The sequence below is a fragment of the Heloderma suspectum genome, chromosome 1 (assembly GCF_057233095.1).
Source record: "Heloderma suspectum isolate Gila_16-S chromosome 1, 16-S_ref, whole genome shotgun sequence".
Classification (NCBI taxonomy): domain Eukaryota; kingdom Metazoa; phylum Chordata; class Lepidosauria; order Squamata; family Helodermatidae; genus Heloderma; species Heloderma suspectum.
In genome coordinates, this window is record NC_139458.1 from 381,308,571 (window position 1) to 381,330,971 (window position 22,401).

Below are 22,401 nucleotides of genomic sequence, written 5' to 3' on the forward strand. Positions count from 1 at the left end.
CAAGTTCCAGAGGCTGCCACAGAGAAGGCCCTCGTCTGTGTTCCCACCAACCTAACCTCTCTTGGTGGTGGAACATGCAGAAGGGCATCTGAAGATCTTAAACTATAGGCAAGTTCATATGGGAGAAGGCAGACTTTCATTTATCCTAGTCCCAAGCGCAGCCAATGCACTTGATATAAGAACAGTGTAATATGGGCAACAAAATGCACACCAGAAAGCAATCTGGCCATTGTCTTTTGCAGTAACAGCAGTTTCCAAACAGTCTTCAAGGGCAGCCCCACATAGAGCATGTTACAATAATCTAAACGGGAGATGATTAAAGCAAGGATCACTGTGGCCAGATCTACCTTCTCCATGAGAGGGACCAACTGACATACTAGTCAAAGCTGGGCAAAGATACTCCTAGCCACAGCAGCTACCTGACGCTCTAGGAGAAATGCCAAATCCAGAAGCACCCCCAAGCTGCAAACCTGATCCTTCAGAGGAAGAACCACCCCATCCAGAATAGGCTGTACCCCCAATCCCAGATTAGCTTTTCTACTGACCAACAGTATCTCTCTCTTGTCTGTATCAAGCCTCAACTTGTTAACCCATGTCCAATCCATGCCTGCATCCAGGCAATGTTCAGGATTTCCACAGAGTCCTTGGCATCAGTTGACAGAGAGTGAGAGAGCTGGGTATCATCTGCATAGTGGTGAGACTCAACCCCCAAACTCCAGATGCTCTCTCCCAGTGGCTTCATGTAGTTAAACAGTACAGAGGATAATATGCAGCCCTGGGGACCCTACAAGCCAGCGGGCTGCACAGTAGTTCCCCAGCACCATCTTCTGGGAACACTCAGCAAGGTAAGATTGGAAGCTTACAGATCTCCAAGTCCCAGACTGGTCAAATGCCCCAGGATACAATGGTCAATGGTATCAAATGCCACTGAGAGGTCCAGCAGAACCAACAGGGATGCACTCTCTCTGTCTAGTGCCTGGTGTAGGTCATTCACAAAGGCAACCAAAGCTGATTCATTCCAAAAACCCAGCCTGAACCCACATTGGAAGGATCCAAATAATCAGCTTAATTCAAGAAGACCCAGAGTTGAGTTGCCTCCAAGACCTTGCGCAGAAAAGGAATGTTTGAGACTGTCCAATAGTTATCAAGCGTGGTGGGATCCAATGTTGGAGATGTGTGTTTTTTCAAAAATGGCCTCACCACAGCTTTTAAAATAATTGGGGCACAACCATCCCCAAAGGAAGCATTTCCCACCTCCACCACCCAGCAGGCCAGCCCACCTCTGGCAGCTGCCTTACTTTCAAAGTTGTTGATTATGTGCTGGATACAGAGCTCTGAGAGCTGTGGCACTATGGCAAGACTCCACTCAGGATCCTCAGCAATAATCCGTCGCATTCGCCGGGGGTTAGCTGCAGGGTTCGTTGTAGTTGCATGGCTTGGGGGAGGGACTGCATTGGGGTCTCCAGAAACTAGCTCTTGCATTTTGTAATGCTAGGGTGATGTTTCTCTCTCCCTTAATTAGAATGGAAGGAAGGTTCTCTGCAGGCTGGATAAAGTTCTGCAGCCACTGCTCCTATAAGAGTTTACAGAAAAAAATGGAAGTCAGAGTCTCTCCCTGGTACTAACATATTGGTTATAAAGCAGGGATGGAGAACCTCTAGTCCATGGGCCTAATGCAGGCCATGGAAGATCTCCATCTGGCCTGCCTGGAGGCTTGGGCTCTCTCCACAGGCCACACCCCTCAGCACCCCAAGCCCCACCCTTGGGGAGGAAGTGGTGAGAGCAATCCCTGCTGTTATCTCCAATCTGTGATCAGAGATAACAGTGAGGATTCCCCTGTGCATCACTCCTGCGCACAAGTGGGAGGAGAAGCAACACATTAAGTATTTCCCCAGCTGAAGTGCCACTGGGGAACTGATCCTCTGCGTGGTGCCTTGGCCAGGGAGACATCACTCCATCTGGGGAAAAGCTCACGTGAAGCAAAGCCAGACCAGCTCAGCCCCCTTCACTTCCTCCAATGCAGGAAGATGCAGGGCAGGCAAAGACACCATGGCCGAGGTGCTGGATGAATCATCCACCTAGCACTTCGGGGGGGCGGGGCTTCACTACCCACAGGCCTTCCCCAGTCAGGGAAAGCCTGCACACAGCAAAGCTGAACACAAAGGGAGTGCTTTGATTTGCCTGGGCTTTCTCTGGCTAGAGAAAGCCCAACTGGGGCAAAGCCAAGCCAGTCCAGTTGCCTTTGCTCCTTGAAACTAGTGAAGGGGGTTGAACAGGCTGTTTTGCCCACCCCACATCCTCCCCAATGGAGGAAGATATGGGGCAGGAAAAGCCTCCCCCAACTGATGCACCAGGCGGATAATCCACTCAGCATTTCAGCCAAAGCAGCTTTGCTGCATGTGGGTCTTCCCTGACTGGGAAACCCTGCACAAAGGCTGGTCCTCAGTTGGGGACCAAATGATGTCAGGGACTGTGGCGACACCCCATGACATCATTTAGCCCATAGAGGGCTGAGCGGGTCACCTGGCCTCCTACCTCAAATAAGGCCCCACTCTGCTGTAAAGCATTACACTACAAAGGACATGGGAAGGCCCTTACAGCTGCATTCATTTAAACCAGGAGTAGGGAACCTCTTTCAGCCCAAGGGCTGAATTCAGTTTTGGAGAATGTCTCAGGGGCCGCGTTCCAGTGGTGGGCAGAGGACCCAAAATTTTAAAAAATGCCAGCACATTCTAGCTTAAAGCTTTTACTGTCAGTAACAGTCAAAAAATGTCTTGTATTTTGTAATGTTGTATTTTTTATGAATTGTTGTGAATCACCCGGAGAACTTTGGCTATAGGGCGGTATAGAAATGGGGAAAAAAGGAAAACAAATGAAAAACTAAGCCTTAGGAGAAGCCTTTTAAATGTTTAGAATGGAGGTGGGGGAAACTACACAAAATCCAGGACACCACCAAACAGTCAGTGGTTGGGAGAAAGGTGGTGGGGCCAAGGGGAGGGACAGGGCAAGGGGCATGGGTGTCTGGAGAACCCTGGAGGGCCAGACCAGAACCAGAGGAGGGCTGGATTTTGCCCCCAAGCCTGAGGTTCCACACCCCTGATTTAACCCATGATATAACCAATAATTAGCTCACCAATGCACATACAAACAAGTAGGGCTGTTAACTTTTGCTAGGCTAACGTCTGTGGTAAGAATGTTTTAAGTACTGGAAACTACTTACATCACAACTTGCCTTCCTTTTCTTGAGCTCTAAAATATCTATTAAAGATGAAGAGGAAATGATTCATAAGCAAATCACATGGATAAGCATAATGAAGTGATGGTTCTGCCTCAAAAAGCAAGTGTTTGAGTGGAAGATGTTTACATGATGTAATAAATATTATAATTTTTTCCAATTTTTTATTGTGAGTTTTAACAAAACAAAAACTGAAAACATAATAAAACAAAAGAACAAAAAAACAACATATTCTAAAATCCTCAGTTTCAAATATTACAATATTCAGAAAAGAAAAAGAGGCAGAAAAATTAGGTTACATATATGTCCATCTGCAAGTTATGCCTATATACCAGTCATTCAAATGTTGCCAGTGTCGTTAGGTCTTCAGTCCATTGCGTTACAGGTGGTGGGCTTTTATCCTTCCAATATCGTAATATCAGTCTTTTAGCAACCAAAAGGGTGCAAAAACCCCATTTACGCTGACCATGTGTGACATATAATATATAAATATTATATATGAAGTCCAAACACCTAAGAACAGAACCAGGGAGTCCTGATCCACTCTCCTTTCTCCAGACTAAACTGTTATTCCACCCCCACACACCCTGTTCCCCTATTTCACTCTCACAACCTATAGCTCCTAGCAGACAAGATATTCCCCAAGCTGCTGTTTGCACAGCGGCCTCCTAAATGCCAATACAAAGGCATAATAGCACAGTGTAGTCCACACATAGACTGGAGAGGATACCTTTGAAGTAGGGGATAGCCGTACTGCAGAGTGTAACCATTAAAAAAAATCAGGGTAGATTTGGATATAAATGAAGAATATCTTCATGAGGCAAATGCAAAGAATTGTAGGAGATAAACAAAACAGACATTAATAATTGCCTATGCTGGAGCAGACCAGGGTTCTCCTAATCCAGTATCCTGCTTCCAGTCGCAGCTAGCCACATCTTTCCAGGAAGCCCACAAGCAGAGCATGAAGCCCTCCCCCACACTGCTAGCAACTAGTACCCACAGCCAGACTTCCTTTGAAAATAAGAGGGCACATTTCCCATCATGGCTAACAGCTGTCGATACAAATGAGATGGTACATTAGTTTCAGCTTTTCTCCTGCTCATGATGTGACAGTTCTGAGCATTGCTGTTTCTACTAATAAGCCTCTTAGGTATGGCTAGGATAGAGTATATTTGGGTTTGCTCCTATAATCTGGTACAACTGAATGGTTATACTTATACCTTTCCTTATACTGCACAGCACGGGTCGCTACGGTGTGAGAAGTGAGGGTGGAAATCCTCCTAGTCTCTGCCACAGTATTCATCCTCAAGAGACGTACGGGTAACCTCTTACAAAGAAGCCTACAGCCATATGGGAGCCAGTGCCACAAACCTGCATGCTTCTGTGGAATAGTACTTTGATCCTACACAGTACTTTCCCATTACAAAGAGAAAAGCAGGTGCTGCTGTAGAGATCAAGCTCGTTATTTCCTTCCCCTTCTTGACGCTGCTCAGTTTTGATTTTCAAGCATATATAAGCAGCAGCCCTTGGTGTGCTAAAGCCCTGGTGTCTTTGAAACCTTTATAGCAGGCAGCAGGCTTTGACAATCCTTCCAGCCCACAAACTGTCTGTGGTAGTGCCGATAAAACAGTCTGCTAAATTGCAAGAGCAGAAATCTGCAAAATGCTAAGAAGAACTGGAGGAGCAAAGATAAATGATTCACACCGCGTTGCAGATAATGTGTTTGCAAAAGCTTCCTTGACTGTATTCACAGCAAACAGCAGGTGCTATAGGAAAGCAATAGGCTAATATGATGGAGGAGAATTAGAGATATGAGGAAAGGCCAGAACAAATGGATACTTTGGTCTTTGCAGAAATGATGAGACAAAGCTGCCTGAGGGCCAACTGACATGAAATCCATCTGACTAGTGAATCCTAGTGAGGGTATGAGATCAACTATTGTGGAGCCAAAGTTCCGAGCTCCAAAAGCCACACAGAAAACCTTCCCAACAAAATCATCACAACTGGAGTTTCTCCCTGCTACAACCCCTGAATCTCCCTTCCATTATCAAGCTAGTCCACTGCTGCTCCTCAACCATAGGGACTTCCACAGTTCTGACTGCTGTGACCAGCATGACGCTACTGCCATCTTGTCACTCCAGTCTTCACCAATCCCAGAATATGGATGGCAGAAAAGTGGTGGTGAATGCAAGAACAAGATCCAGTTATCATGAAGCACTAAAACCCAAAGCTTTTCATGGCTCCCCAATAGTTCAAATGGCTATTGGATAAGAGTAAAAGAACCACAATGCAGCTGCAGTTTCTGAGAGGGAAAAATGCTAAGTTTATTTCTGTAGGGCACCTTGAACATTGTAACTGCATAAAGAAATAATATTAGGATTCTAATGTTCTTTTATTGTGAGCAATTGGTTATTTCATATAACAAATTTGCATATTTAGTGGTGCATCTCTACCAAAATAAACATTTAATGATTAAATATTCTATAATGCAGGAATCCAGCCTTAGATTTCAACCAAATCTCTGCTGACTTAAAAAAAGCTTGTCTTAATAATTAAGCAACTGTGACTAAACTGTAGCTTTTACAAATGAAGAACAGTTCATTATATCCTCTAATACTAGTTGCAGAGGCTCTTTCATAGAGGCCATGGCTGCAATCCAAAGAGCCACTTTAAGTGGAAAAAGCCTTTCCGCACATGGACTGGGTTGTCTTATTTTTATTTCTGACTACAGCTCTTTGGGGCAGCACTCCTAAAGTTCCCCTGAGTTTAGGAGTAGCTTACAGGCCATATGCAGGTGGCTTTCAGAAAGACAGGACCTAGAACAAGTCCTGCTGTGTAGGCAGCTCACCCCAAGTTCCTGTGAATTACAGGCTATATCCTTAAACCCTGTGGATTCTGCAATTTTGTGATCGCAGAAAGAAAACCCACACATGTATGAACAGCTATTGCAAAGTGTGATGCTTTCCTGTGAAATTTTGACAGAATTTTATCAGTAGTAACCAAACATCAAGATCTAGGATCCAGCGGTCACTACCAGCTGGAATCGTGCCCCAGGTTCCTTCCTGTCCCTGCTGTATATACACTTCCACTACTCCAGGGCTATTTCTGTGGTCTTCCATCCAATAAATCCCTGGTACCTCTGGCCAAAATAAATCCTGGATTTAAGCTGATGTACAACTCAAGTTTCAATGACATTTGTGGCAATCCACATGGTATTGAATTTCTCCTAATCCACCTACATCCTTCTATCTGCAGTGACATCTTTTCACCCTTGTTGCAAGGGTGTATGACCGGGGGGGAGGGGGCTGCAGGAGAAGGACCAACAGACTAGCACCTGGCAAACATTTATCATGACAGAAATCTGTTATGGAGACAGGGAGCCAATGCCAAGCTCTTCTGCACACTAATCAATTTCCAAATGTTTAGCATCCAGCTGTGCTAGAAAGCTGGTTTGCTTGGGCTTTCCAGCGTACTTCAATGGGTTTAAGCCCACTTAAACACAAGCACAAAAGCGAGGCACTGTGGTGTAGTACTTAAGAGTGTTGTACTGGAACTTGGGAGATCCAGGTTCTAGTCCCCACTAAGCTATGAAGCTCACCGAGTGACTCTGGGCCAATCACTGACTCTCAGTCTAACTTACCTCACAGGATTGTTATAACGGTAAAATGGAGACCATGCTTAAAATAGAATGTGCATAAATGTTGTGTGCTATAAATCCACTTGCTTGAGTGATTTGAAACAAACTACTCTGTGGACATATTAGTCCACCATTCCTTGGTAGCTCCTGCTTTCTGCTTGTGGCACACTCTGGTCTGAATTACATAGGATGATCTATCTGTGATACATATCATGGAGACCTGGTTGGATGAGACTGGGGGAGTAAATCTCTCCCAGCTTTGCCCATAGGTTCTCCATGTTGCAACAAGCAACACCTGGGGGGCAGGGAGATGGAGTTGCAGTGGTCTATTATGATTCTGTCCCCCTGCCCAGGTGCCCCATCCTACAGTCTTCCAGTTACAAGACTGTGTATCTGAAGGTGGGTGTTCGGGACAGAATAGGGATTTTGTTGGTGTACCACCTGCCCAGTCAGTACTCAACAGTCTCTCTTCTTGAGCTGGCTGAGGTGGTCTCCAGGTTAGTGCTAGAGTCTCCGCTGCTTGTTGTGCTGAGACTCTTCAACATACATGCCAAGGCCACCTTGAAAAGAGTGGCTCAGGACTTCATGATCTCCATGAGTCTGTCCCAATTAGTATCTGGCCCCACTCATTTGACAGGGCACACTTTAGATCTGGTCTTCTGCATAGGATGGGATGATGGTGATCTAGGGGTAGAGGAACTTTCCATTTAGACTTGCTGGGAGGGGCAGAGGGCTTATTAAGATGCTCTGCCCCAGGAGACTGATGGATCTGGATAGTTTTCTGATAGCTCTTGGGGATTTTCCTATCACGTTGGCAGGCAATTCTGTCGAAGCCCTCATTGATCTCTGGAATGAAGAAATGGCCCAAGTGATTGACATGATCTCTCCAGAGCATTCTTTCCCATGGAGTGGAGCCCAATGAGCCCCCTGGATCTCCAGGGTGCTGTAGGCAATGAAATGAGTGAGGCATTGACTAGAGTGACACTAGCAGAAAACTCAGAACAGGTCCGATCGAACATGAGCTAGAGCTCATTTGAAAGCCTACTCTGTGGCATGAGGGTGGCAAAGAAAGCGCACTTCTCCGCCACCATTGCATCTGCACAGATTTGCGCAGCAGAGCTTTTTCCAGTGGTCAGAGGCCTATTATGCTCTGGCCCACAAGAATAGGAGGTGGGCCACGTGATAGACTGCTGTGACCAATTTGCATGATACTTTGCAGATAAAATTGATCATATCTATGCTGACTTGGATTTCATAGTTGACGCAGATCTGGTGGATGTAACTTTGGCCCCTGCTTATTTCATTCATTCATGCATGCATTCATTATATTTCTATACCGCCCAATAGCCAAAACTCTCTGGGCAGTTTACAAACATTAAAAACCTTAAAATATAGTATTGTACATAATATAAAACCATTTACATACAAACATATAAACAGACAGGACACACACCCACACACAATTTTAAAAATCAACAATTAAAAAATCTCAGCACCTGATTAAAAACTTTATCATATCCTGCCAAATGGCTGAGTAGAGGAAGGTCTTAACCTAGTGCTTAAAACATGGCAATGTTGGCACCAAGTGGGCTTCACTGGGGAGAATGTTCCATAATCGGGAGGCCAACACCAAAAAGGCCCTCTCCGTTATTGCCACTTCCAAGCCTCCTTCAGTGGAGGCATCTGGAGAAGGGCCTTAGATGATGAGCATAGTACATGAGTAGTTTCATGCTGGGAGAGGCACTTGATCAGTTACAATGGATACTTTTCAATTTGTACAGCCCCAGGATGTGGACAGGATCTTTGGAGAAGCGAGGCTTACCACTTGTGTACTGGAACCATGCCCTTCCTGGCTTATAAAAGCAACCAGGAGGGGGGAGGAACTGGCTGAGTAGGTAAGGGCAGTAGCGAATGCCTCTTTATGGCAAGGTGTGGTTCCATCTTGCCTAAAAGAGGCAGTGGTAAGAACTTGGGTTTTGTTTTTTTTTAAACCCTCCCTGAACCCCAGTGTATTAGATAATTTCCAGCCAGTCTCTAATATTCCATTCTTGGGCATGGTGCTGGAGCGTGTTATGGCTTCTCAGCTCCAGGGATTTCTGGATGGTGCAGATTATCTAGATCCATTTCAATCTGGCTTCAGGCCTGGTTATGAGACAGAGACTGCTTTGGTCACCTTGGCAGATGATTTACGCTGGGAACTGGACAAGGGGAGTGTGTCCCTGTTGGTTTTGCTAGACCTCTTGGCAGCTTTTGATACCATCAACCATGGTATCCTTCTGAGGGATCTGTCTGAGACAGGATTGGGAGGCACTGGTATATGGTGGCTCCGGTCCTTGTTGGAGGGGCAATCTCAGAAGGTGGTTCGGGGGGGGGGGTCCTGTTCAACACTGTGGCAGTTGGCCTATGGTGTCCCTCAGGGTTCCATCCTCCCCCCGCAAACACACACACTATTTAACATATACATTAAACCACTGGGAGAGATTATCTGGATTTCGGGGATTTGGTGCCACCAGAATGCTGATGACACCCAACTCTATCTCTCTCTTCCATCCAAATGCAGGGAAGCTGTTCTAGTTCTAAATCAGTCTGATGTCAGTAATGGACTGGATAAGGGCAAACAAATTGAAGCTTAATCCAGACAAGACAGAGGTGCTCCTGGTTAGTTAAACGGCAGATCAGGGAATGGGGCCTCAACCTGTGCTGGATGGGGTTACACTCCCCCCTGAAGATTCAGGCTTACAGTCTGGGTGTACTTCTGGACTCGGCCTTGAACCTGGATGCTCAGGTTTCAGCAGCAGCCAAGAGTGTATTTGCACAGCTGAGGCGAGTGTGCCAACTGCACCCATTTCTAGAGATGTTTGATCTGGCCACAGTCACACATGCCTTAGTTACATCCCATTTGGACTACTGTGATGTGCTCTAAATGGGGCTGCCTCCAAAAACAGTTCAGAAACTTCAGCTAGTCTAGAATGCTGCAGCCAGACTATTGACAAGGGCTGGTTACAGGGAACTCTTGTTACAACAGCTTCACTGGCTACCAGGCTATTTCCAGGCGGAATTCAAAGTCCTGGTTATGACCTATAAAGCCTTATACAGCTTGGGACCAGGTTACCTAAAACACCACCTTCTCCCATACAAGCCTGCCCAGTTCTCAAGATCTTTGGGAAAGGCCCTTCTTTTGAGACCGCTACCTTCAGAGGCAGGTTTGGTGGCAAACACAAAACAGGGCCTTCTTGGTGGCTACTCTCTGGCTGTGGAACTCCTTGCCAAGAGCGGCTAGGTTTGTTCCCTTTCTGCTGTCCTTCCACCGGCAATCACAAACAACTTTATTCAAGTGGGCAGGTCTGCTGAGCTGGATGCTGTTTTTACTCTGTTGTTGTTGTGTTTTAATATATTTTCTTATTGTTGTTTTTATCAATGATTGTAAGCTGCTTTGAGTGCCACTTTTGATATAAATGCGGGGTACAAATCAAATCAATCAATCAATAAATAATATAATCTATGGGCCGCTTTGGAATGGGCAGTTGGGCCTTATGGACCCTTCCAGCCTTAGGATTCTATGAGTCTACAAAATAAATTAGAATATTCTAGTGAAGTTGGTCGGTCATCTATAACATAAAACAGGGTTGCTGAAAGGAAACACCAGACCATATCAAGAGTAATATGAGGTCAAAGACAACCGTCACTTTCTCCTACAGCACCACAAATCTGAGTTAGTGTTAAGAGTTTGGAAGTCATGAAAACAGGAGATCTGAGCTGTGTGCACTGCAGCAGGAGGTAGGTTTCTATTACTTGGCAGAAAGGCAGACTCTGAATCTTTAAAGAGGCACTTGGTAAAATACATTGAGAATTCCAGTGCTCTCTTTTCATCCTAGTCAAACTGGTGTGTATTCATTTGATGGTCAGTACTAGTTATGATTATTTATCCCTTAGGGCCATGTTATGGACAAATTAGCCAAGTTATACCTTTACTTTTTAAAAAACATAATAAACGTTAGCGATTCCCAACTATTCCAAGTGTTGCTCTGTTAGAAGTTCTTTTTGAAATCTAGGGCGAAACCTGGACACACTTCTAAAACTTATTTTCGTTTTTATAAAGCATGTGTGTCTCTGTCCTGACTGAGCATTCAGTGTGATCACAAATGTAGCAGAACAAGGTTGCTATGGTGTGATAACTATTCCACAATGTGTTTGAATCAACTTTATGATCAAATGCTTGGGGAGCTGTAAGGTGCCAAGTCTTGCAGTGAGTCATTTATCACACTGAATCAATTCACAGAAACTCCTGATGTGGTAATCACATATCACTATTTGTGCTCTATTTCTTGATTTTCTTATTCTGTCAGTACAGACATAAATCCCCTTGTACTATGGTTCACATTCATCTGTAATCATGGGTGAACAGACAACTGTTTACCAAGCTATAACTTACCACACTGTATATATAACCACTTAGTAAACTGATTGTCTATATGTTCCGCCAAACTGTGAAGAGCTTATCACTCCCATTTCCCTAGATTTCAGATTCAAGTATGGAAATACTGTAAAATTCTCCTTATCTCACAGTACAAATGACTATCTTACCAAGTAGACGCTTGCTGCAATATGTAACAATTTAAGAAATGGCCTTCTGTATTCACTCATAATCAGTGGTGCTGCTAGGGTTGAAGAAGTCCTAGGGTTGGGGAAAGAAGCCCTGTCCTCCAGGGGAGCCTTGCATACTTCTGGGTGCTCTGCCACCCTGGTTTCTCTCCCCTCACCCCCCATGTGCAGTCTCTCTCTCTGCTCTTTCCCCTGGCATGTGTGTTTTCTCTCTCCCTCTCTCTGTCTCTCTCCCTCCCCCCGTGGTGCGCTGTCTCTTTTTGGTTTTTCTCTCCACCCCCAGTGGGTATGAGTTGCCGGGGAACACCTTTTCTTTCATTCATTCATTCATTCTTTCCTTTCCTTTTTTCTTCCTTTCTTCTAGTTTCAGAAGAATTTGGGGGCACTGTAGAGAAAAGCTGCAGTCCCACCAAAGGATGGGAGAACCAGGATGTTCAAGCTCGCTAAAAGTCTCCATACTTATTTTGAAGCTCAGTTCGGCTCACTCCCATTTTGTTTGTGATCTTTCTTCAGTTCATTCCAACAGGAAAAGTGTGCATTTAAATAAGGAAAAGTGTGCATTTCTGTGCACATTTTCAAAAGTGTGCACTTCCCCCCATCGTCTAAAGCATAAAAATGCCTATTTGTTAATAAATGCATGTTTCAAAGTGCACATTTCCAAAAAATACATTTTGGAACATGATCATAAGTTCAGGAATGTGCAAACTTTTTTTTTAATGTGCATGTTCCAATGATTTGCAAACTGAAACGAAGTTCTCATACATCCCTAATCATACCTGGCATCTTGATTTCCCCAGAGAGTCTGGGCCCACATGTGGCCACCTAGAAGGCTTCTGGAGAAATTAAGATGCTAAGTGCACTGCAGCTTCCTCTGCAGTGCACCTGAGTTCTTCTGAAAGTTAAAAAAGAAGGAAAAAAAGATATGGCAACTGCATTTGAGAGCCTCAGTGGAGTGAACAGTGGAGCCTCAGACCATCACCCAGAGGTCCAGCCCTGGTAGCACCAGTGTTCATCATCACAGATCATTCAGTGAAGTTTGACTGAAAACATAGCTGCTGAAGTAAATGGTAGGCAGGAGTAGAATACATGTACTTTTCTGACATTTTCCATCAAACAGAACACTGATATACTGTTAAGCAGAAAGTAAGAAATAAACATTATACATGCAACTTTCCACTCACTCTGTACCTAAATCATCTGCACCATAAAGGCACTGTTAAAAGAGATGTGATGAAATCCCAAAACATAGTAAATTCCCAATTTATATAATTTACATGCATATTAACAGGCCATAGATTTAATCATAAAATTAGTAAGAAAAAAACACTGAATTTTTTCCATCCGTGTCAAGACAGGCTCCTTATGCATCTCATGGCTTCATTTTTAAGCTACTTTTTAACATTTGAGCCTTTTCCATTCAACCCTCTCTTTGATTTCAGAAATAAGATCTGCTCACAGGAAAAGGGCTTCTGCTTCTGGATATAACCCAGTGTCCAGTAGAATGGATAGAATATATTTTCTAACAGTGCAGCGATAGTTTATGAAACAGCATCAAGGTTAATCCATGTCAGTTTTCAAATGTTTAATGGCCACTAAAGAGAGACAACCGCAATCTCACCAATACACTCATATTTGTTGCCAGTGAAACAGTCAGTACGAATATACCACTGAATGCAACATTCAACAATACAAACAGTTTTCAAAGTACAGTTGGGGGGCTTACTTTTTGTCAGGACTTTTTGTGAGAGCTTAGCTTATATTTTTAGAAGGTTGGGGGAGACATGACTTGGCTAAATTTGGGGAGCATGTGAAGGTTGGGCTTGTGGATTGCATTAAGGGCTCTCCATCTACCCTCTCCGCAATTCAAGCACTGAATATCCATACTGCAAAAGAGAAAATGATCAAACCAAAAGAAAAACAGATTAAAAAAATTCAAAGCAGGTGCAATCAGAGCTTCGGCTATTGGGCAGTATAGAAATAAATAAATAACCCAATTTAGTACTGCCATGCCCAGAAGAATTGATAAGCAATAGTGATTGTGATGGTGGAATATCCATCTGCTATAACTTATGGGGCTGATGATAAAAATGAAAACCTACCTGCATTCTACCTCTCTTACTATGTTTGTCAGTGACACATCATCCTGGTATTGGAAACTTCAGTGCAACCCTGGACACCTACCACATTCCAGCTTTCCTCCATAGCATCTATACCACAAATATCCCAGAGCTCTGGAAGCTCCTCCTCCCCATTTCTCAGAAGACTGCAAAAGCTTGCTTCAGTGGCTCCTGAGACTTTAGGACAGCCTTCCCCAAGTTGTTGCTCTGCAGAGGTGTTGGATTGCAACTCCCATCATTCCTAGCCAGAAAGTGTGTGTGTGTGGGGGTATTTTGTTCAAACAGGTTCTCACAGCTTCCACCCACTCCACATGCCACACTCTATTATCTAAAAGCTCTCAGCTGACAGTGCGTCCCAAAGTATTTCCCCTCATGCCCACCTTAATGTATTTATTTGTTACATTTATATCCTGCCTTTTCCTCCAAGGAACCCAAGGGGGCGTCCATTTTATCCTCACAACAACCCTGCGAAGTAGGTTAGGCTGGGAGTCAATGACTGGTCCAAAGTCACCCAGTGAGGACTTGAACTCAGGTCTCTCTAGCCCCAGTCCTACACTCTAACCACTGCACCAGTCAGTCTTCAGCAATATTTAAAATGTTTGCTGAGAAGGTTCCCCTTCCCTCCCCTTTACGTACCCAACAGTAATTGAACTCTGGTGATGGCAGCTCGTGTAAAGGTACCCTTAATATATACCAATAACCGTCCCAGCATACTCACAATCAGGGTGGATAAAAGATGGACTTTTCCTAGCCTCTCTCAGTGAGGGCTTGTGGAAGAAGCAGATGTTCCAGCCAGAAGTAAATGCAGTAGAGACTGGTGGCTCTGATTTCGGTGGGGCTGTGCATCCATTCTGGGTTTCAGTCAGAACCAGCCAGAACTCTCAAGGACCTAGCTAAGGTGCTGAACCCATTTGGGGATAGAGTTCAGCACCTCGGATAGCTCCTTTAGACTTCTGGCTGTTTCTGACTGAAACCGAGAATGCATTTAGAGCCCCACTGAAATCAGAGCAACCAGCCTCCACTGAATGAGCAAAGAACAGCGGCGTTTATCCGGCTATAATGAAACATATGGAAGACTCAGATAAGGGGGGAAGCGGGGGTAAAGGGAGCGCGTGGTGAAACTGCATTTAAACAGGAAGCAGCCTTGTTTTAAATGCGGGATTTTAGGCTGGTGTAGAGATGCTCCAGGAGTTGGCGACTACTCCAAGGTAATAAATAACACCCCGTGCAACGACGGGAACTTGCAGTTGTGGCGGTACAGCTGCTCGTGGTGACTACTTGCCTCTGACATAAAAGGGACCCCTCTATTTCCCGTATTACAATCCGCAAAACATTTGTTTTTAAGAAGAGAACGGGGGGGGGGGAAGGCGCTTATGGGCTGCCTCCGACCTTCTTGTGGTTGCTTTTTTAGGGACTCCCTTCACTGACCACTGTATTCAACCGCCGTTGCCCTTTCACGGACGACGCCCTTAAACTCCAGCGGCCACCTACGCGCATACACACTCCGCTGGCCCGAAAGTCTCGGTCCCCTCACCGAGTAGCCCCGACACACGCCGCCTCAGGCCGCGTTAGCCCGCTTGGCTGCCAAGGCCGCAGGGTCTGTTGCTAGGGGGACGAGAAGCGTCGGCAAGGGCTGGGCGGAGCAGAGCAGCGCCGCCCCCTAGGGGCAGGATCTCAGTGCAGGCTCCAAGCAGCGGCCGGGAGCCGCCCATTTCCTTTTGGGAAATGGGCGAGAAGACACGCCCAGGGGCGGGGCTTACGGCCGTATCGCTCCTTACATTGGAAGCAACCGTCGCGAGACAATACAGACAGAAGCCTGGGCCTCCGGCGTTTCCTCTCGCCTATCTCCATAAAAGGGAACCAGGGCTCCTGCCTCCCGATTGGAGGGTGCGTTAAGCGCCCGCCTCTAAGGCTTGGGTGCTTGGGCACCGCTTTGGGGCTGTGCTGCTTTGCCTTCTTGTTCGTGTGATCCCGCACTAAGCGGGGTCATCGGGCGCGCGAGGATAAGAATCACGCGTTCCTCGCCCAGGTTTTTGTTTTGCCCTGCGGCTTACAGGCAGCGGCCTGCGCCCTCCCGTCCATTCATGCACCTGCTCTAGGTTAGGAACACTAGAGAGTCCTTGTGTCTCTAAGGTTGCAAATCACTCAATGCGCATACTGGGAAGTAAACTTGCGTAGGATTGGGCAGCAGCAGAGGTGTAACTAGATAATTTCAGACCCTGGACTTAATGGTCTTACGTGGTTGGGTGGCTCTCGACAGTCGTGTGCATTACTTAAGTTGTGAAGCACACAATTAACATTTCAGTTCACTGCCCACCTCCTCAGCAACCATGCGCGCACATCACCATTGCATGCTTTACCACTGCTTCTACGTTCCTGATATGGCAAAACAAAAGACAGTTTGTCAACCCGGATTTAACAAAAGAAAAATACTTTTAGCATGTGCCGTTTCAGATGTATACTCACTTAAATCATGGCACCATCATGATAAAATGGCGTTTGCTTCTGCTATTTTGATGCTAAACACATTTACTTCAGAATAAGTATCATCTTATTATAGAAAGGGATAATATGTTTTAAAGTAAAAAATAATAAGATGAGCATCTGTAACCATGGTCATCCACAGCTGGCTACCCTCTTAACTATAAAATATTTTTTTAAAAAAAATAAGAAAGGATGCTGCGGGGACCAGCATCAGCCCTGGTGGGCCACCAGCCCAGGTGCTGGTATCAGGCCTGCTTGCCGCCACCCACTTCATCCGTTGCTTTCTGGGCTGATGGACCCTGGCTTCATCACTGAGCAGCAGATTAGCATATCCATCCCAAATGGGTTATTATCTTCACCAAAGCAGCAGCTAGAGCCGCTCTTATCTGCATTTGTCAAAATGTACATAGGTGTGTTGTTATGGCTCACTGCTAGGTTCTCTTGTTGCAGGCCACTCATACACACACACACACCCCTGATGTAGGGATACAACATAGCAAGCTTTGCTATGGTATTTCACCTCATGTAGGATGCAGTCTGTTGGAAGGCCTCCAGCTGTGCATTTAGAACATCTGCAATGGATCTTTTAGCGATATTTATTTACAATATTTATAAACCACCCAATAACCAAGGTTCTTTGGGCAGTTTACAGGAAAAACTGTAAAACGATAAAAAGTAAAATAGAACCATGGAAAAGAGTAAAATCAGCAACAGAATCAAGCCAACAGAATAAGATAATATTAGTGCAAAGAATTTAAAAAACACTAAAAGGTTTTAAGTTGAAATGCTTGGGAAAATTTTAAAAAGGGGTCTTCATCTGGCACTGAAAAGACTACAATGGAGTCTTCAGGTACCCCACTCTGGGAAGGGCATTCCACAACTGAGGTGCCATGACAAAAAGGCCCCCTCCTTAGTTTCCTCCTGTTGCAGATCATTTGGCAGGAATGCCCAAAGAGCCTCAGAAGATTATCTTAAGCTCCAGACAGGTATATATGGGAAGAGATGATCCATCAAGTAAGTTGGCCCCAAGCTATTTAGGCCTTTAAATACTATCATTTTGAACTAGGCCCAGAAATGGACTGGAAGGCAGTGCAGATGGCAAAGCACTGTAATAATAATTGTCATATTAGCCCATCTCAGTTAACAACTTCACTGTCCTATTTTGAACTAAGCATGCTTCCAGACAGAGGGCTCCTAGTGCTACAAATTAGGAGGCATTGAGCAGCAATCCCATCTTTTTCTCCTTAACACATTTTCTCTGTTAAGAAAAAGGACAGCAGAAGCAATGGGAAAACATGGGAGGGTTAAGAATGGAAGATGATGTCATCTGGACCCTCTGTAAAATTTCATGAATGAGGTGTGGCGATTGTGCAATAAAAGCCTAGTCAAAGTACACTGACTGAAGGTTCTGGACCTTTTTCAAAAGCAGCCCGATATGTAACTCATTGCAGTGATGCAAATGGGAAGTTACCAGAGTGTGGATCTCTGTAGCAAATAGTCTGACCCAGATAGGGTCACAGTTGGTGTATCAGCCTGACTTGATAAAAGGTGCTCCTTTTATAGGTACAGCAGCACAGAATATGCATCCGTCACAGCATTCTATGGGTCCCATTTCCTGCAGTGAACGGAAGTTTCAGGAACAACTTGTTACTGTATAAGTTGTCTTATGAGGAGGCAGTAGCGGAGGCTTATGCAGTTTTTTTAAATACAAATACCCACGTCGAGTATTGGCAAACAGCAAGAATGCAGACACAGTGCTGGTCTTTAAAGCAGCATCAAGACCCTCACAGTAAACAGTGTGCATTAGTAGCCACTAAAGGTGCTTCTGACAGCTTGCTACAAAACTTGGAGTTATTTTTCTTCACTGGCTTTATTCCAAGCTGCCAAACTGATTCAGCCCCCACTAAACTAGCGCAAAATTTTAATATTTCACAATTGTGCAAGCATACTGGTAAAGCAACACCAAAAAGTGTGCACGCAGGCACACAGAAGTGTACCTAAGCATGCCCAGAAAGGAAGAACTTTGCAGTGGGTGGGAAGAGAGGAGGGACAATCAAGGTGAAGTCCTGCTACATCCCATCATGTTCTGCTCACTAATGTGGGCAGGATATGATGGGATATAAGCAGCAAAAAACATTGAAAGGATGACAATGCTTTCTGTAGCGTGGAAGATGCTGCACAAAGTGAAAAAGCAATGACAGGTTAGCACTAGAAAACTTTGTCCTGTGTGGAAGCACCCTAGATGGGGTATGTGCAATTGCTGCTAACTACCAACACCATTAGTGCTCACTGAGCAAACATCTACAAGCAAAGGATATACAACCCTTGAAAAAAGGTCACTGTATATTTCCTCTCCACTTCTCATCCCCTTTTTCCTTGTGTGTCGTGTCTTTTTAGATTGTAAGCCTGTGGGCAGGGACTGTCTTCTTTTACTGATCACTTTGGGAGCCCTTTTAGCTGAGGAGTGGGATAAAGAACTTTAAATAAATAACATATATATCCAAAGAGGATGTTTGTTACAGTTTAAACTTTAATGAGAGGTTCCCTGGTTCAAGTCTGCCTGGATGTCTTGGTTCTCTCTGACCTGGAAATCATTCCTCTCATCCCTGGGGCTCGTTGTATATCATGATTAGTGAAAGACAGTCACTCTGTGTATGCTGAAAGGTATTTCTGCATTATTACTTCACATGTTCCAGACTCAGCCTTGCAACTGAAAACAAGTCCCATGTAAAAAGATAGTCCATTCCTATCTCTCCTTGGTAAATGTTGCTTAGTATTTAGAAATGTGCACTTTAAGAGGTTAGGAGGTGTATAAAGGGCTTCTATAATGCCATAACATTTAATGTTTGAATTTTTTTGTTGTCACAATTCTTTTATTGTTTGTATTTGCATAGATTTTCAACTTTTTTTAAAAGGTTAGAGCTCTTGGATGCCTTGAATAATATGCTGAACATCAAATACTATAATTTGTGGCAGTCACAGCCATACACTTAACCAGCAACTCCATTTTTAGATTCTTCTCTGCAATTACATGGGGTAGATGTGTTCATCAACTACACTTAAGCCTTTGGTTGTGTGGATCACAACAAACTGTGGCAAATTCTTAAAGAGATGGGAGTACCAGACCACCTTACCTGTCTCCTGAGAAACCTGTACAAGGGTCAAGAAGCAATAATAAGAAGTGGACATGGAACAACCGATTGGTTCAAAATTGGGAAAGGAGTACGACAAGGCTGCATATTGTCACCCTGCTTATTTAACTTATATGCAGAGTACATCATGAGAAACGCTGGGTTGGATGAATCACAGGTCAGAATTAAGATTGCCGGGAGAATTATCAACAACCTCAGATACGCAGACGATACCACCCTCATGGCAGAAAGCAAAGAGGATCTAAAGAGCCTCTTGTTGAGGGTGAAAGTGGAGAGTGCAAAAGCTGGTTTGAAACTCAACATTAACAAAACTAAGATCATGGCATCTGGCCCCATCACTTCCTGGCATATCGAAGGGGAAGAAATGGAAGCTGTGACAGATTTTATTTTCTTGGGCTCCAAGTTCACCACAGACAGTGACTGTAGCCATGAAATTAAAAGACGCTTGCTCCTTGGGAGGAAAGCTATGGCAAACCTTGACAGCATAGTAAGAAGCAGAGACATCACCTTGCCAACAAAGGTCCATATAATCAAAGCTATGGTTTTCCCAGTAGCAACATATGGCTGTGAGAGCTGGACTATAAGGAAGGCTGAGTGCCGAAGAATCGATGCTTTCGAACTGTGGTGCTGGAGAAGACTCTTACGAGTCCCCTGGACTGCAAGGAGGTCAAATCAGTCAGTCCTAAAGGAAATCAACCCTGACTGCTCCTTGGAAGGACAGATACTGAAGCTGAAGCTCAAATATTTGGCCACCTAATGTGAAGAGAAAAGTCACTGGAAAAGACCCTGATGCTAGGAAAGATTGAAGGCAAAAGGAGAAGGGGACGGCAGAGGATGAGATGGCTAGATAGCATCACGGATGCAATGAATATGGACTTGAGCACCTATGGGTGCGAGAGTTGGAGCATAAGGAAGGCTGAGTGAAGGAAGATAGATGCTTTTGAACTGTGGTGCTGGAGGAAAATTCTGAGAGTGCCTCGGACTGCAAGAAGATCAAACCAGTCCATACTCCAGGAAATAAAGCCAGACTGCTCACTTGAGGGAATGATATTAAAGGCAAAACTGAAGTACTTTGGCCACATCATGAGAAGATGATGATGCTAGGGGAAGTGGAAGGCAAAAGGAAAAGGGGCCAACCAAGGGCAAGATGGATGGATGATATTCTGGAGGTGACGGACTTGACCTTAGGGGAGCTGGGGGTGGCGACGGCCAACAGGAAGCTCTGGCATGGGCTGGTCCATGAATTCACGAAGAGTCGGAAGCGACTGACCGAATAAACAACAACAAAAACACTTTGGGAGAGAGCGGAGGACAGGAAGGCCTGGCGTGCTATGGTCCATGGGGTCACGAAGAGTCGGACATGACTGAACGACTGAACAACAAAGATGTGTAAACCTAACAGCCACCAAGAAAATGTCCTACATCCTTGCTGCTTCCCCTTCCTAAAACCTCATACTGCTGAAACTAAGAAGGCATGGGGAAACCAGGAGTGGACTTTTGAATGGAAGGACTGTGAGCTCCGCTCAAATCTGTTATGTGAAACAAACTCCTGGGCTCAGAATGATCCAATTCTAAGTATATGGGTTGTATCCAATGTTAGTTTAACTTATATCCCATTTATTTCAGTGAGTCTACCCTAAGTAGGACAAACTTCGGATATGACCCTATGTCTTTTGCACCAGGCTCTGGTTGGTGGATCTCGAGTTTCTAGTAAAACAAAAACAAAAACAAAAAAAGTAGCTCTTAAAAAGCCTAAAGTCTGCTCACCTTACATATATAAAAGGGCTTGTGCTGCTGCTAGTGGGGCTGCACACATTCCATCACCCAGATGTTTTGGATAATCTGGGCCTGAATATTAAAAACTTTACTTTCTTCTCTCTGGGCTATGGGATACCAAGTTGCTAGAAACCTAAAAGCAGTGTAAAAATAGTTATTTGTCTCTGAAGCTGTCTCTCAGCTGATCTTAATTTATACCAATGAAATTGACCAGGATGTTTGAATTCAGCAGGATAACCAGGGGAGCATAAGAACTTGGGTGACTGAGCCTCAGCATGTATAAACAGCATGGATAAACTTATTATCCAAGGTTCATTCTGCAAAAATGAGCAGCGAGGCACTTTTAATTACTCAGATGTATCATGGGGAAAAAAACTTTGGAGAGAGAGTGAGAAAGAGATGCAAATGCCACAAGACATTCTCCAGCAAAGTAGAGCCATCGGAAGGTATGGAAGGTCGTATTTTTGGCCTAATCTCTTTGACAACTTTTCTTTAAGCAAAAAAGGCAGCATAAGTAACAGTCAGAAATGCAACTTGAATAAAGAGACAGAACAACCTGATGCAGTGTACCATAACTGAATTAGGGAACATCTGTACCGTCTATGCTGCTGCAAAAAAGGAAACAGAAGAGAGGACCATGAAGCAGCCCATACCGCATGGAAAAAATAATCGTAAGTTGTGACAAATCCAGCCTTTCCCCCTCTCCCTGCAAGAACATGTCTCTGAACAAAAGACATGCCCACACTTCTGTAGGTACCAATCTTTGCATTACATCACATCTGAGGCTTGACTCCTGCATGACTCAGGTTTCTGTTAAATGACAGCATGGGAAAATCACCTGGACAACATATTAACAGGTAATTTCAGGCTACTGATTGGTCAAATTTAATTTCTAATCCCTCTCTGGGAGTTGTCCACTCCCCATAAAAATACCTTTGTTGATGACCTCTTCCTTTGTCTTCAAGGGGCCGGCAAAGACTCAAAATTAAACTCCCACATTGTGGAGTCCCAGGTGTCTCCCACCTGCAAGCTGCTTTGTTGACTTATTTTTAGGATTCAAGTCCCAAATAAGTAAAGTCTTTGCTATGTATTTAGTTATGCATTAAGGGTATTTATATCCCAACCTTTCTATTCTAATAAGAACATTCAGGGCAGCTCACAGCATATTGGAAGCAACCAAAAAGCACATCATAAAAAGTTTAAAACATAAGAAAAGAGACAGGGAACAGTAAATAAGCATCTTTTAAAAACAAGAGGCAGCTCTAACATTTCTTAACCTAACAGGTCAGACGATGGACAGAATTAAAAACAGCCGGTGGAAGTACACTCCAAGAGAGGTGACCAAACAAACCAAGAGGGTGAAGCTACTGAAAAGGTCCTGGCTAGCATCCCAAAGAG

The 22,401-nt window shown here is 44.5% G+C and overlaps 1 protein-coding gene across 5 annotated transcripts in view; it reads right to left on the reverse strand.

The window, feature by feature from the left end:
• DRC5 (dynein regulatory complex subunit 5) overlaps positions 1 to 22,401 on the reverse strand; it is a 36,238-nt gene that overhangs the window by 6,466 nt on the left and 7,371 nt on the right. For 2 of the 5 annotated variants that reach the window (XM_084832430.1, XM_084832453.1), the window contains exons 1-3: positions 15,020 to 15,270; positions 3,221 to 3,258; positions 1,299 to 1,573 (exon numbers count right to left, since the gene is read on the reverse strand). In XM_084832430.1, coding sequence (XP_084688556.1) covers positions 1,299 to 1,482 — 184 coding nt within the window. In that variant the 5' untranslated portion in view covers positions 1,483 to 1,573; positions 3,221 to 3,258; positions 15,020 to 15,270. Of the gene's footprint in view, positions 1 to 1,298; positions 1,574 to 3,220; positions 3,259 to 15,019; positions 15,271 to 22,401 lie in introns of those variants that run through there. The other 3 variants (XM_084832437.1, XM_084832459.1, XM_084832446.1) reach the window with 3 other exon arrangements.